A 17,201-nucleotide genomic window follows, 5' to 3' on the forward strand; every position below is an offset into this window, starting at 1 on the left:
CCGCTGAATAAACATTTCTTTTATGAATAATTCAATTTTGAAGTGGTTTGTAAACTAACTTTCTTTACGTGCAATTTTAAACTCTGTAATTTCAACGTGTTCAACGATTTCATTGCACGTGTAGAAAAAAAAAGATGAGGGTATGGCGGCGAGATCAATACGAAACTCGTAAAAGCACGTGTTTGCATCGTTTTGCGGAGTAACCTGCCGTTGCTAACTGACGCACGACTACGGGAGAGAGAAGCCTTGGTGCACACAGAGACAGATCGGAGCGAAAAAGCAGATGACCCTACCCTTCGACGCCGCCTCCCCCTGACCATGACCGACGGCGTGTGCAGGCAAGGATGGAAGCAAGTTTTCGCACGTGGCCTTCCCGTAACCTACAAAACTTTGCCAATCGAGGCCAAGCTTGATCTTATTATTAGGTAATACGAGTACGCAATCAACACGTTCTCTCGAGCTAAGTAACCTGCGATCTGGTTCGGCTGACATCCTTCAACCCTTCTTAAATTTCAGTTCCATAGCAGGAAACAGGATCTTTACAAGCGGATAAAGTGTTAATGGTAATCTTCAATTTGTCAATCTTAATTGGGCTTTCTTCAAATTTTCCAAAATTTCGACGTAGTAATAAATAAGTAATGATAGAATGTATTGACGAAATAAAATACAACGATTGTCGATCAAAGATTATTTTCACGATATTCTCGAAAGCGACGATTGTGAATGCATTATTAGTGTTACTAATTTTACAAATTATTATGTAACTCCACTATTTGTAGATTATTAATATTCTTTGCGTACAAGTTTTGTTTTTAATGCATCACATCGTTGACGGCAGCGTCTCGCCGATGTCTACTCGATGTGAGTTTCTTTTGCGTCGGCATGTCTTGCCCGGCTGTTTAAAGTCGTTCACAGAATCGCTTTTATAGATCATAGTGCACTCGAAATTGTACGTCGTCAACGACGAGGGCGACGACGAGGGCGACGACGACGGTCGACGCCCAAGGCCATATCGGCGAATAAGCGCGCGTGACAGTTTAGACAAGTGAGCAGCAGGTGTGTCAGCCGGATATCTCAAAGTCCTTTCCCCTCTTTAGAATATTTACAAGATGGACTTGTGAAGTGCCGAAAGAAAAATATGCCGAGAGAAACAATCTCTTGAAATATGAAATATTTTCTTCAAATATTGGAAAGAAGTAAATAATTCCGAAATAAGTAACGTCTCATGAGAATTTCTTGAGAAAAATATTCTGAAATTGCACAAATAACTAGATTCAAATCGTCACAGAATACGTAATGTAACATTTTCCAATATTATTTGTGTTATTCATGAAAAAAAAAGCGATCAAACATATTTTTGAAATCAAGTTCTGTTCAAAATTGAAAGACTCGATTGTAGAAAATTGTTCTTCATCTACTGCAATTAATAATAGCTGTTTTTACAAATAACATTGAATGATACCGGTACGTGTAATCAACGATGCCAATCGAAAATGCGAAATAAGTAATAATACGGACAAGTCCATTAAACTTGAACGACTCATCTTTTCTGCGCTGCAATAGGTCGAAGGTTGCCCATTAATTCTCTCCCACAAACGTCACGTATTAATCTACGAGAGCGCCGTTACATATTTGATGAAGATGGTTACACGCACATGAAGCATTTATCTTGAAAATGGTGTAGGTCACATTACGGATATTATGAGGCCTGAATTTAAAGTGGAATGTAATTAATGTGCTATTAAATTTTGATATCAACAACCTGCGTTCGTAATTGTTTTCACGTTTGTAACACATGTGAATTAAAAGTACAAAATAAAATATTTTTTTAGATTTTAAACAACGTTTGAATATAACTTTTACATGGAATTACGTGATCCAGGATTTGTAAAGGATGTACTAACGAACGAATGTGAAAAGCTCGCTCGTCGCGTAAAATAATCCCACTGATGCAAAATAAAAAAAAATAAGAAATGGAAATCAATAGCAGATCTAAACCAGAAAATCTTGCAGTTGCACAGTCAAGTCAACAATATAATATCTTTCGCAAATATTTCGAGCTGAATCGCGATAATTTGCGTCAGGTAAATGCGTTTTTGAAACACAAGCTATATTGTTATGCAGATTATTACGCAGTGACAACAGAAAAACTTTCCGTATAATTGCTGTTAACATGGGAAAATTATCGTCACATTTTACTAGAATTTTGAAGAACAATATTAAAAATAAATGAATTATTAATATTAAATTACAATATAAAAACATAAATTTAATATTGAATTAAAATATATATTGAAATGTAAATACAGATAAAATATCGTGTGCTCGCGGAATGAAATATACTTTTATTTCCAATCTTCCTATTGAAAAATATTGCAGTAAAATATCATTGATTTTTAGTAACAGCCATAGCTTTGCGAAAACTGAAATTAAACGTGATTGTGTTTGCATGATATTTTTTGTTTGTTAACATAACATACATGGCACGTTGTTTGACGAACACGCCCTCACGACTTGCGTAAGGACGATCGATGTTCCAATAACGCGTGCTATCGCGAATTCTTCATCCGACACAAATAGTTTTATCGGATTATTGACCTTCGTTATGCACTGGCGATGGAGGTGAATCTATTAACGGAACGAATAGCTTCGATTATTTGCGAGGCGTGCCTGGTACGAAAGATAAACCATTCACGGGCAAACATAGGAATCGCGGTGGCTCCGGAGTTATTGACAAATGGTTGCTTCTGATTCGCGCAATAAGCAACGTTACGCTCGTAAAGTGTATCACATAGCGTGGCTACAACATTTCGTTTCATTGGTTCGGCCGCGAAATTGTTTTCCTCGCGCGTTACTATTGCGCGCAATTAACGAGTCGTTACGGTTTCCAAACAAGCCATATATATACATGCATTACGGTCTACGCAATTGAATCGACTGTTTGCAATTACGCGTCGCGTTACATAATTGTATATTGTTATCGCGGAATAAAGGATTACTATTACTCTAACGCAAACGAACAGTTTTACAAGAATTACTCAATTATTTTTTAATAATTAAATATGTAGATCCTTTTTATTTCATATTTTTGTCACATTATGTGCTTCAGAATTGCTGGAAACTCAAATTCAATTTTGCCGAAACAAATCCTAGCTTATCCCGATCCTTGGTCTGAGCTCGAAAACAGCGTTGAGCGATGTATCCGATTCGACTCTAAATGGCTCGTGTATTGCTGGCGAAAGAACAAAGTTAGGTCATGGATCGATATGGCACGATGGAGACCTAAGGGATACACGCTTCCATCCCTCGTATATCGTTCGAATGCGCCACGATATGCTTTCCGCATTCGGGCGGAAATCAAACGAAACGGTAGGGAACACGTATTAACAGCTATATAGGGGATATCCAAAAATACTTTGCAAATTTTATGAACAAATTCTTGCACAATGATGCAGTCGAAAATTCTGTTCATAAAACAAGGAAAAGAGGCAAAGTGCACAAAGTAAAATCGTAAAGGAACCAACGAATTCAGCAGAAAAATATAGCAGTGCTTGATACTAAAGTAAAAGTGAAAACACGTGTATTTCTCGCTTGCGTCACCGTGATTTTATTTCAGGCAACGAAGTTACGTCGCAATAGTCCATAGTTGATGTATCCGACAACGCAAATTACGGCGATAAGAAGTCGCACTTTGTCTCGCGGTTAGAACATATTATACTTCTTAATCTATGTGTGCTACTAACGTCTTTCAATGTCTGTTTACGTTCGTAACACATGCATATATATCAGACACTTCGAGATAGCAATGCATTCGGAATGCAATGTCTTATTACTTCTTAAACAACGCTACAATAAATGCTTGTAAATGCAATGGGCATAATTATTGTTAGAAACTCGAGTTTGTTTCTAAAAAGTAGCTCTGTGTGTATCTCTACAATTCTATACTCTCTGCATATTTCTACTATCTATATCATCCGTTTGAAATTCTATATAAATTAATATAAATTAAGATGGCTCTATGATACCAATTCCAGCTTGACTATAACTGCACATTATAGTCCTATTATTAAATTATCAACTGTTATAAATCTTCTATAGCATAATTGACTCGTCGAAAAATTATACTTTCTAGAAAAATCTATACGACAGCTGTAGACGTTGAGGCATCGCGGCGAAATGGATCTGATTAAACACGAGCGAGCGTGAGAGCGCTCTCTGGCCCGGATGCTCGTGAAATTCTACCGTCTACACGATGGGTTCCATTAGCGGGAATCAAAGTTTAAGGTCTCTTTCTACGGACTGGAGGCCGAATACGTATCGTTCGGCACAGCGATTGACGAAATGCTTTTTATCGCTTTATCTCCAAGCCACGTCGAACGTGACAGTCGTATCTCGTTGCACTATCTTCATTTCGAAAAACAGGCTGGTTGACGTAAAATATTCCGTGCAAGATACGATTACTGTCTCTGTAGTATTATTTATAATCCTACGCGAGAAACCTCCCTTGATTCTAGACTTGTTCCACATTATACATGACTTCTAGAAGTACTATTTATGATTTTACGCCTTTACCTAGAGAGAGAAGACACTATTTATGACCCAACTGGGAACAAAAGCTTTCTTGATTCCGACTTGTTCTAGACAAGTCTCAGAGAAGTTCTATTCATAATCCTGTGTACTTATTTGTAAAATTCTATTTGTAGAGAAGAAATAGGACTCCTCCTATATATAGAGATATAGATTATAGATTTGTTATACATAATTTCTAAAGATGTCAGATTTGTTTAAACTCTGATTGTAAACATATGCTTTACGCGTATCTTTTTTTTTTTCGGAAATATTGCAGGGGGAACGTCGCCAATAAATACGAATTGAAATTATCAAAACGCAACTGTGCTCTTAAAATCACATCCACGCGATGACCTGGCAAATGCTGACATTTAGCAACGAATTTGGCAATGAACTTGAAGCTATCTTAGACTGGTAATCGAAGTCAAGCCTTCAAGCCAAAGTATGCGATTCAGTAATGTCCGACAGAACAGGAACAGCTATGGAAAGGTATTTCGCAAAACAACACGCCGGACGACATTTAAATAGATTTAATTGCCACGTTAAGTGAGTAGGACGCGCGTCTCGGAGGGCATTCGATGTATCGGATAGAACGGTCGGCGAGATATCCCAAACTCTCACCAGGCATTCGACACGGCCGTTGCCGAGGGGCTGCCTTCTACATTTCCCCCCCCCCCCCTTACTTCGTCCCTGCCTTTCGTCGAGCTGCTCTTTCACAGCGATTCTCCCTCTCTCACTCTTCAGCTTTCCCTCTTCTCCGTCTCTCTCTTACGCCCGGTGTCAGCCCCTTCTTCCTCTCTCTCTCTTTCACCCCGGTCGCTTCTCGCAGAGAGGTGCCGGTGAGATCTGCGTCGGCGCCGACGACTGGGGAAGTCGGGCGGTGTTGCCAGTTTGCTCAAACCGGCGGTCACCACGAGGAGAGTATCCCGCGGTAGAGCCGTGGCCGGAGCTCCGCTCCAACAGTCGGTTTTTGCTTCTGACGCGCAACGGGCGGCGCAGTCGACCGCCGGAGCGCGATATGCACGAGCGTGTCATGTGACACGCGTGACAAGTAGTGCGCGCCGCGGCGTTGCTGCACGGAATAGAGACGAGAACAGTTGCGACCAGACGGATAAAGAGAGAGAGAAAAACAGAGGAAAGGAAAGCGAAATAAAGCGCTCTCGCGTTCTTCATATATGCGTGCGTGAGTTTGTTGATTTAACATCGCGGTGAATTGAAATATTCCCCCCCTCCCCCGCGATTTCGGTGCTCATCCTCGACACCGGTGCGATACAACACGGAATCGGTGGGGCATAATTATGCCGCTGGCGCGACGCGGCGACGACGGCACCGACGGACAACGATACGCTGCGAATACCATTTGCACGTTGTCTCATCCGCCACTACCGTCAGCATCAACCGCCGTTGGCGACGTTAGGAGGCTCCCTGACACGCCCGTCGTCGTGAGGCAACGCGTCGGATTCCTCGCGAACGGTTAGAACCCTTCAACGGATCCTCTTCTCCTTTCTGTGCTACTGCTTTATGTTTCGGAGCGAAATATACAGGATAACCTGCGGGGAACACCGCGTATTCTCGGTAGGTAGACAATAGAACGGAAAGAGCGAGATTTACCGGGGGTCTCTTAGAGAGGATTTTAAAAGCTTAAAAGGGCGAACGTGACGACGGTTTTTGCGAACACGTGGTCGAATGGTCGATATAGCAAAACTACCACCCGAGTTGTAAAGCGCGAAAGAAAGAGCAAAGTCCGATAATAGTAACTAGTATTTTTATCCTCTAGTTTGGTCGATAGTCCGGAAAGTCGACGCGGTGAAAGACGGAAAGCGCGGTCGTAGACGACTCGCTTGAAGAAGTACCTCGCGCGGAGGCCCACCTATCAGGACATGGGAGATCGCTGTATCCGTGAATATCATCACATTGCAGGTCTTAGGAATGCGGGAGCGGGTGGCGAGGGGAGGTGGTCCGCGCTGCTCGAGGTGGTTGGTCTTTCTGCTCGCGGTGGTAGCGGTGGTGCGGGTTGCGGGTGCGCCTTCGTACACTTCGGTGTCGTCGGCCAAGATCCCGTCGTCGTTTATCACCACATCGGCCTTGTCGCGGATAGAATGTCCCGGTGGGTGCGAGTGCGCGAGCAGCGAGCACGGCAGCAGTCTCGTGTGTACGGAACGAAGTTTTCTCGGTCTCGGTCTGCCAAGGGACGTTGCGAACGTGTCGCTGAGAGATGTACAAGCGGCCGCGATTCCGGTGGCCGCTCTGGAAGCGTCCGTGAAATTGCGAAATCTGGTCTGGGCATCGAGCGGCATCGAGAGCGTGGAGCCCGGCGTGTTCCGCGCCACCGCGCTGCTCGAGCGACTCGACCTAGGTGATAACCGGCTGGCGAAGCTGCCGTCGGACGTCTTCCATCCGTTGCACCAACTCCAGTACCTGAACCTCACGGGGAACCGGCTGGCCGCGTTGCCGGAGCTGTTGTTCCACGGCCTGGACCGTCTCCGGGAAATTTATTTGGCGGGGAATGTGCTCTCCGTACTGCCCTATCAGGTGTTTGCGCCCGTCAAGGAGCTCACGCAGCTCAATCTCAACGGTAACCTGTTGGTCTCGCTGCAGGATCACAGCTTCCGGCCAAACCGGCAACTGCAAAAACTATGGTTGGCCAGAAATCGGTTAACGAAGTTGCCGTCGCGGCTCTTCTCCGACTTGACTCAATTGAGGGTGCTCGATCTCGCCAATAATGAGATTGATGCGTTGCCGCGCGGCCTCTTTAACGATCTCGGGGCCTTGGAGTATCTCAAACTGGAGAATAATCCAATCGGGCGTCTCACAGACACCGCGTTTCAAGGCCTCGCCAATTTACAGTGGCTCGATCTAAGTCATCTGCAGATCTCGTCGCTGCCCGCGAATATCTGGCGGCCCGTCCGCAAGCTGAGAACTCTTCTGTTATCCGGAACCAAACTGGAGAACCTACGGAACAAGAATCTTGCGGATCTGTCCGAGCTGGAGACTTTGGAGATCCGAAACAGTTCGTTGCGAGAGATCGGCCAGCTGGCATTGAACGAGACACCGTCTCTGCGTAGAATCGACCTGCGCTACAACAACCTGGCTTTCCTGCCGGCGAACGTGGCGTATCTACCGTTGTTGAACGAATTGCAGCTGCAGGGAAATCCGTGGGCTTGCGATTGTCGTATGTTCTGGTTTGTCAAGTGGGCGGAGAGCAGTATGCATTTACGAGCGGCCTTTCGGAGCGGGTTCAAATGCGGTCGCGAGGTGGACGGCACCGTGGACACCCTGATGACATTAGAGTACCTCAAATGCAGTCCGCCGACTCTAATGCGGAGCACCAGCACCCAGCAATATCTCCTCTTAAGTTCGGTGATGTTGGAATGCGAATTCGGCGGAAATCCGGCGCCCTCTTTGACCTGGGTCACTCCGAGTGGCCTGGTTCTCCACTGGACGCCGGATCCGGGCTTCCCAGACGCTTTCGTCGATCATCCACATATCCACAGCTGGCTGTCCGATCAGCCGGTCATCGATGACGGTCGCATACGCGTTTTGGAGAATGGTTCTCTGTACATCGAAACGCTGCTGCGGCAGGACGTGGGCAAGTACAAATGCACAGCGGTCAATCCGATCGCCAACGAAACCGTCTACGTAACGCTGCACATGGACCCGGTAACTTTGCACAATATCAAGATCTTCAGTATCCTCGTCGGCGCGATCTGCGCCACGGCGTTTCTCTTGCTGACGCTGTCGATCCAACTGCTGCGGTATCTCTTCGTCAAGTAAGTATCGGCGATGAAATAGTTGAGAATATATACCTTGCATTTCGTATAATTGTATCGAACGCGACAACGCGGCTAATAATATCATCAGTCAATAGATAGTTGTTAACAGTTCGAGTGACGGTAACGACTCGTCAACTTTCGACGATAGAGCGAACAACTCGCCGGAAGGTCAAGCGCGATCGATAACTCCACCTGACGATTCCGGCGCACTTTGCATCTTCCCTTTCACCGATCTCGCTAACGTTTTCCCGAATCTTTTCGCAGGTGCGGATGCATCAAATGGTGCTCGTGCTGCAGACGCGTGGGAGTGACGCCACGAGCGAAGCAGATCTATCAGATGCTCGATAACATCGAACAGTACAAGAGCCAGCAGCTCGAAAGGCTAAGGGAGAACTACACGCAGCAGGTGCACAGAATTAAGGACAACTGCGTCCAGCAAGTGGAGTGGATACGCGACAGTTATGAGGGCCAAATGCAGCATATACGAGACATACGGGACTACGGCACCAGCCACCTGACAGCGCTGAGAGATCAGTATTACGATCAGGTACGATAATGTGCGGGAGTTTCCGCGCGCAACTGCGTTCTTCGCAATTAAGCTCGATTCTTCCTTTGTCTCGTCGCATCTTATCTGATCTATGTGATATTCGCTCAATGCGCAAAATTGCAACGTGAGTGAATAATATCGTGCAAAGTCCGTGTATCTTTGATCTGCGTCTCAAGAAATCATTTTTTCATCAAGAATATGAGAGATAAAGTCCAAAGTCGTATAGCGGAAATAAATCGTTGCAATAACGAGATAACGAAAGATATCACTGCATGTGCAACAGATACGTATCTAGCCACGTCTATTTTTTTTTTTTTTTTCATTTCTCCGCAGGTGAAACGAGTGCGGGACTACTCCACCAGCCAGCTGAACTGGGTGCGCGAAAATTATGTCTTCCAACGGAACAAGATCCGCAAGTTCAGTGCTCACCAGGTGTTACGACTGCGCGAGAGTTACAAGTACCAGCAGCAGACGCTGGCCAAGGTGTTGGAGAATTTGCCGAATCTGTACTTCGACAATTGCCGGAGCGGCTCGTGCGGCAAGAGTGATTCTATGGTGTTCGATCCTGCCAAGGATATTGACAGCATGGACACGTATTTCAAGGCGAAGATCGACGATCTAGCGGCCGGGGTGAGCTTGGAGGACGTCAATAGCGAGTATTACACACCGACCGAGTTGTCGTCGGCCAGCCCGCATGGCTCGAACATACCAGAGGGCATTCACATCAACTACATCGAAGAGAGCGGCCCACCATTGCCGCCATTTGGACATCCTCCGATATTGCCTGCCTCGAAAATACTGCAATGTATCGATGAGTACGGCAGTACATCGTCCATGTGCAACCACCACTACGAGAGCAGGAAACCGATCTTCAAGGGCTCCACCGGTACGGACGTCTTGGGGAAAGAATTCCGGAAAAATCTCCCGGAAACCTTGGGACTTCTAGTACCTTGCAACAGTCTACCTGATCTTCCACGCGAAACCAAACTCTAGCCGGCAGCAATATTATGGCACAGCTAAAGCGGAAAGAATGGGTTCCTGCTATCATTTAAGTTTTCAGAAACATTAAGAGAGATTATTTTCGGATAATCGGCAGGATGGAGAGGAACGAAGGGATCATCCCCTCTAAGTCTGATAAGTGGATATTGCTCGAAGCTTCTTCCGGTTTTGATACGATTGATTCAAGAGTGTCTTGGGAGACAATTCGAGAAAAACTCGTGTCAGTGCCAAGAAAAAGAGGATCCTTCCTCTGCCGAGATCGATGACTGTCGATCGAGCAAAAAGTGTGTGCGTGTGCTAACTTTTAGGAGAACAAAAAAAATTACGGACAGTTTCCAAGGACTACCTTGATACGATTGTCCTTGTAACCTGTCCGTCTTGTCGCAACGTGTGCTTTTTTTTCTTCATCAGTGTCATCGTTTTTGGATGACCATTTCATCCGTGAGGATGCAGGGATAAAAAAAAAGACGCAAATTGCATCTCGCGCCTTTTATCATCTCGGCTGTAAACTAATTTCCTCTTACAAAGCGCGATGAAGAGGAGAAGTAACTTCGCTTAGTTGTCAATTCCACGAGTCTTAAGATTGCGATGTCCGCGAGAAATCGCTCTTAAATCCTTCTGTAGATAGGCGTGCGTGAAAGTTTTATGTATCAGTGCTCGCAAGAAAAAGTTGGAGTATTCTCTATTGCGAAAGACTGAGGTTTTAATCACTTTCTCCTTCTTCGTCTCGATTTTTCCTCGCGAATAATTCGAGAAACGACAAAGAACGCGAGCATTCGTTTGCTTGCGCCTCTTTCTCCTTTTTTTTTTTTTTTTTTTTTTTTTTAACCACTTGTGTTTAGCGTAGTAAATTACAAATTATCTGAGACATGGAAGTATATGCTTCTATGGAAGAATGAAAAGAAGAAAACATAGCAGAAAGTAACCAACGTACGTACTTAATTTTTTTAATCATACAGCAACATATCCAATCTCTTGCGTTTGTCGCGAAGAAAGCAGAGAGAAGAAGAAATTATTGGCTGTTAGTATTTTTGAATCGAAGCAGCGTTTTGAAGAAAGTAATTGTATCTACAATTTTAGTTGCAATGAAAGTTTTCTTATGCAAGCTTTGCAAGAATGCGTCCCTTTGTTGAATAAATCCTGATGAATCGTCATTAACGTCTTAATTCCCATCCAAATTCCATCTTGCGGTCAGACCTTGTAGAAAAACACGTTAAAAACTTAATCATCGGTTCAGTGATCTTCCTTAGATACACGCGTGCTAAATGAGAAAATAAGAGCTACTAACCGTACTAATTAACAACGAGCGAAACATACTGGCTCTCTGACAGTTATCATCACTAATTCTAAGCAATGCAATTAACGCGAATCCTAATCATCAAAAATCTTTTTGCAACGTTGCTTAATATTCGAGTAAGAACAGTAAAAGCAACAATTAAGAGACAAAGCAAGTGTGAACTAAATCCATAATTTATCAGAGAAAACTCAATAAAAATACTTAATCAGATAAATAGTAATACGAAACTCATTAGTAATTTTGTTAACAAAAATTTCCAAAAAAAAAAAAAAAAAAAAAATGGCAAAGATACGTGTTTCCAAAACTACAAGAGAATTTAAGTGATCACTTTTTTGAAAATGGTAAAAATTTTCAAAAGCTTTGAAACCAATCTATCACAAAAAGAGTTAACCTTAAAAAAAATTTCTATCGAATTTAGTTTCTGTTGCCATTTAATATCCTTCTATAGTATTTACATATATCGTTTTTTTTTCCATTTTTTATAATACATAAAACAAGCTTGGCAAGTTGATAATTAAGATTTTTGTTTGTTCACTGTAACTATATTTAATTATGATGTCAGAAGTAAGAAATTATATAAGATTTTGTTAAAATATACGTTGACATAAATTAATGTTTTCATCATTGTTTGTCTTTAAAAACACTTTACAAATTTAATTTTTTGCGTATATCGTCATTCACGTCCAACAGTATAAATTGATGAAATATATAAAAAATTCCTTTTTCTATCCTACATGAATAAATGTTCACACAATTCAATTCATATTGAATTTTTATCAACAACAGTTGATCAAGATTTACAGTTATTCGTTAATCTACAAATCGAAAGTAAAGTCTTAAGTTTATCTTACCAATCTGTATTATCGAACGTGAGTGATAATATGCGAGAAAATAAATTTATTTTGACATATAATGCACAAAGGAATTTGATACGATTTCTCATTTGACATCACAATTTATATAATTGCAGCAAGAAACTAGGAGTCTTAAAGAAAAAAGAATGCAAAATGCATTAAGATTAAATGGTTCAGATTTATCGTGGACTTGGTTCGCTCTTGCTGAAAATCGATCTAATGATCGGATTGCGGAGAATGTATGTTGTCGCATCGGGAAAGACACGCGACGAAAGGACACTAATCATCTAATGTAAATTGATGTTGTCGATTGTAGAAAAACAACTGAGTCATCACGACAGTGATACCAACAGGGTGGAAAGGAGAGGAAAATGACCGCGGCTAGAGGAGAGCGTTGCCGTTATATTTTTGGATCGCATCAGCGGGAGAGATAAAGCTTTATCGTGCCTCCTCCGTTAGGCGGAGGGGGAGACCGCATACGGGATATGCAAGGCGAAGCGTAACCATAGCGGAAACCATGTAGTCGATCCCGGCATCGCGGCGTCGTTGCGGGATAACATATTCTCTGTGCCGAGGAAAACCAGTGCAGGCTGAGAATCCGAGGCAATGGGAATCGATAAGTCGTCAAACCCGAATTGGATGAGGCTGGAGTCAATATTACCTCAGTGAAAAGTTTAATAAAGGTCTGCTTACGGTCTTCAAATTTGGCTTTTAATAAAATCCACATCGAGCATAGAAAAAACAAATATTAACTTTCCGAATCGTTAGTCGTCTGGAAAATGAGCGCCCCCTATGCAAATCAGGAGAAAATTTTGAATTTAACAAATAATGTATATTTGCAATTGATTAAAACTATTCGACAGAACTCAAACTTGATTCATGCAGTCTCGTATCCCCTTTCTGTACGAATATTATTAAATAGTGATTGCACAACGAATAGCACAAATGGCTAATTGTGCATAAATTATCCACGCATGTGTCTCGTATAATTCTCAGCAGTCTAAACATATAAAATATTATATACACGAACAGCTTCTGGTTTCTTGCAACTTGAACATATAAGAATATCGGTAAAAACGGTAAGAATAAGCTTAATCATGAGGGCATGCCGGCTGTTACTAAAGCGTTGAGTTTCAGCTAAAAAAAGAGACTCTTTTTATTTCAAAATTAATACTTATTTCATATTTAATAACATTTATATTTGTATTTTATTATTTCATTTTTAATGATATTTAAATATACAAAATAATGCTAACTACACAATTGTAAGTAATAAAAAATAATTAACTTTTAATTAGCATATTTTCATATCATTTGCTTTAATATATTTTAATTAATACATTTGTATTAATAGAAATCGAATCATTTATTTTATACATATTTTAATTTCAAAACTGAAATTGAAATTCAATCTTCCTTTATATGGTATCTTTTTTTTATGCAAGCATATATTTTTGTATGAAAAGCTGATTGAAATAAAAGTCTTATAATCATGTCTTTTCTGCTTAAAATTACCAATTTAAGTTTACTTATTTATCATTTATTTAGTGTGTAATATGTATTTAATATGTAACTGTGAAGATACTTAAGACAATTAAGTTTCTTGAATATTCAAAAATAAGTCTTTTCTTTTTTCAATTTTTACTAAAGAAATATTCGCTCCATATTCATCCAAAAATGCTGTCCGACTATCGATTCTTAACTTTTCAGTCACACTATATATGCACAATACTTCGCCTTAGAATGATAGCGCTTTACAAACAATGCAATCGATCAACCTAATTATACCTGGTCTCATTTAAGTTTCATTGATACATCGTACCAGTTTAATTTAAAATTATTTTCATTCTAATTTTGAACCAATTGGAATAATTGTCAAATTTGTACATCTTGTAGCTGTGAACTTAATTCACAATTTTATTAAAGACTTAAGTAGGTTGACAGCTATGCCATTTACAACAAACTTTCTGTACTATTTACAACAAACTTTATTTCCAAACTAGATTTGGCAGAGAAAGTATGCAATTGTCAATTTGGATACATTACAAATGATATTAAATTAAACGAAGACCGCAAAATCAGTCTTAAGTAAAAATCTCATAAAATAGCATTTGTAATGTACTAAACTTGATAGAATTATACAACTTCTAACTTCTAACAAAGTCAAATGTTTTTACAAATGTCTATTGGAACTTTCGATAAAACTGTGAGTCATGCTGACAATTAATATTTGTTAACATTTGTTTGTATGTTCTTATCAGTATTGTCGTCGCGATAATCATTCATGAAAGATGACTTTGATTGTTACTGCACCATTTGGATACAACAAATCGACAAATAAATAAAAAAAAAAAAAAAAAAAATTTTTTTTTAAGAAAAGATTTCGCGAAAATAAGAAAAAAGGTCTATAAAAACTAGAAAACCCGTAAATGTTGATATAGAAATAAATATTTAAATAAATATATGTTTAGCTTTTAATAATTGTCAATCTTTCAATCCGCTGCAGATTCTCCTTAATGCCAAACTGAATTTTAAAAAAAAAAAAAAGAAAAAAAACATCTATAAAGTTTCATGACATCTATATAGATTTCTATAAAGTTTCAAAACATCTATATAGATCTCATGAATACTCGCGTTATAATTTCCCATATAATTTCTCATATAACGAAGCAATCGTATTTACTGGCAAAATTATATTTCCGCATTAATATCTGTGCAATCGTAGCTCTATTGGCCTTTCTTCTCCGAATAGTTCAATGATGCATTCGTATTATTTTGTTAAAATGGAAATGATTATTGCGTAAAGATTCAATTGGCATCAGAAATATTTAAAATTAATGATTAATAATCGTCAATTTGAGAGACGCTTGTTGCTAAAGACAGTCTCTAATCTTTAATTACTCAATATCTGTCACGAACAGTCTTTTGGAAAAATATGTGGAGTGATTGTGAAGTGATTAATATCCTTCCGTGTTATGTTTCTTTTCATTTTCGATTATTGTACACACATGTGGAAAGGTGTGCGAAAAAATAAAATCCGACTAGGGGCATTCACTATTACGTATTTCTGACGTAGTTAAACGGGTATTATCTTTCACAACCAGACTACGCTCTCGGGAGTGAGCAAAAAAAAAATGAGAAATCTATTACGCTTAGGGAATAGTTAAAAGCTGAACTAGCTATTCGATACGGCACATCGAATCTTAGGCGCGAGAATTTTTCTCTGTTCCTTCGTAGGTCGAAACTCGTACTTATGCTTCCAGCATGTATATTTTTTATACGACATTTTTAAACCGCGAAGAGCCTTAACGGAGAGATATGCGAGCAGCGCATTTAAAATCAATAATGCAAAAATCAGTTGATTATCAGTGATATACTCCAATTCAAATATACAAAAAATCGAAAAGATCAGAATCGTGCTAAATTGCTTTCCAAACATGACTTTTCGCGCTCAAATATCTTATGTGGACAGTGGTGTAATTATTACTAAAGGCGAGTAAGCCCTTTAAAGGCTTGCAATGTTAGGAGGCAAAAAAAATTAAGAGCGTAAAATTTTCACAAAAAATGAAAATGTAAATCTTTTTGGTGATTAAATTAAAAGTAAATGTTTATATAAGCTAAAATATATATTTTTGCGTTATTTTTTCGAATGTTGCAAATAAGATAGAAAAGAGAGCATTATCACTTTAACAATAAGAGCTGAAAATTAGTTAAATGAAAAGTAGTTACGCCACTGTATATCAAATAATATACATAAGATCTGTAGATAAATTGTAAAATAAAATTTATTCCATTTGTTGTTGTGCAATGACTTTATGAATGTCATTCTTATAGAAATAATTTGGTAGCAGAAATTTACATGTGTAGCACATATTATACAAACGTTTGCATATATATATAGAATATTTGTGTTTAGTGACGTAACTTTAAATGAGGAAAGTTTTATTTTCTTAATATGCAAAATGTCCCAAACGTATCAACTCGTTTGGGACATTTCACGGAACTTCGATACTTCATCCAACATGTTTCTTAAGTGCTGTGATTTGTGTGAACTTTCGAAGGATCTATCGTAATGTGAATTATCAATGTAGAATGGAGTTTGCAATAATATTGTACAATCCAATAAATTGTTGGATGACATACAAGAATTAATTGTAAGTCGCGATAATGAAAAATCTGACGACTATAAAAATTTATAATTATGATATGTACTCTCGGAGTTTATATAAATTTTGATTACTGTCTTTAAAAATGTTAAAAATTGAAATATGCATAAACTATGCACGATCGAGGTGGAAATTTATAATAAATATTTAATGAAGTGATATTTGTCAATCACTAAATTTGTTAAAAATATCGAAGTTATCAGCCAATACACATTATATATTTATATATAATACACAATAATTGCTTGTGTTACAGTTCAATATTTGAAAACTGTACCAAAAAAGAAAGAAAGTCTGAATCGCAAACTCTTTTTTACGCTGAAGCGTTGTTTTCGTACTATTTGGGTGTAATCGATTTTGATCATTAAAACAACGGAACATTTTTCCGTAGGAATAATGTTCAAAATACTTATAGATGTACTTCGCAAAAACCATCTTCCAAAATTGAACGCCTTGTCGAGATTCCGTCGACAGTTTCCTATTTTCTACTCCGAGGAGTTACATATGTCGCAAAGAGAAAATAAATAATTGCGACATGTCAGACGGTAATTTCTTATGCCGTAAATTTGTGACTTGCGGAATTAGCAACGCGGAAGTAACAATACCGACCTAGATCGTATCTTGTTCATTAGAATATTATTCATGTTGGAAAATGTGATGGAAGATTCGATTAAGCGATATAAAAGACCTAAAGCCATTAAAGCCATTTGTGTGTAACGAGCGACTTGTTCATTTTCGCGAGAATTATCCCGAGTTATTTCCCTCAACCCAGATAATGACGTCGGCGAATCTGCTCAGCTCCTATCATAATTCTTAAGTTAATAAATTTCGTTGTTTATTGTAATAGTCTTTTTCAACAACCCTCTTCCCAGTTCTTTTAATTTAGTATCATAATAAATTGTTTTATACGAGGACAACATTTAACGACAGAGTTGAAAATTTTAAATAGATATAATTAATTATAATAAAGTATAATTTCATAATCAATGAAGCGTG

General features: G+C 39.5%; 2 protein-coding genes across 3 annotated transcripts in view; one reads left to right on the forward strand and one right to left on the reverse strand.

Moving 5' to 3' along the window:
* The window catches only part of Ndf (Nucleosome-destabilizing factor), a 34,180-nt gene that overhangs the window by 13,225 nt on the left and 3,754 nt on the right, over positions 1-17,201 (reverse strand). The gene's annotated exons all lie outside the window — the stretch shown is intronic.
* On the forward strand, positions 5,450-17,049 carry LOC105669541 (leucine-rich repeat and immunoglobulin-like domain-containing nogo receptor-interacting protein 3). 2 transcript variants are annotated; one of them, XM_012362556.2, is made up of 4 exons: positions 5,450-6,144; positions 6,347-8,339; positions 8,607-8,889; positions 9,223-17,049. In XM_012362556.2, exons 2-4 carry the CDS (start codon positions 6,499-6,501, stop codon positions 9,880-9,882), a joined length of 2,784 nt encoding a protein of 927 aa, XP_012217979.1. In that variant the 5' UTR covers positions 5,450-6,144; positions 6,347-6,498; the 3' UTR covers positions 9,883-17,049. The 2 variants fall into 2 exon arrangements, with proteins under 2 accessions (XP_012217979.1, XP_012217978.1); XM_012362555.2 differs by having other exon boundaries at positions 6,490-8,339.

This window comes from Linepithema humile, chromosome 1, assembly GCF_040581485.1.
Source record: "Linepithema humile isolate Giens D197 chromosome 1, Lhum_UNIL_v1.0, whole genome shotgun sequence".
Taxonomy (NCBI): Eukaryota; Metazoa; Arthropoda; class Insecta; order Hymenoptera; family Formicidae; genus Linepithema; species Linepithema humile.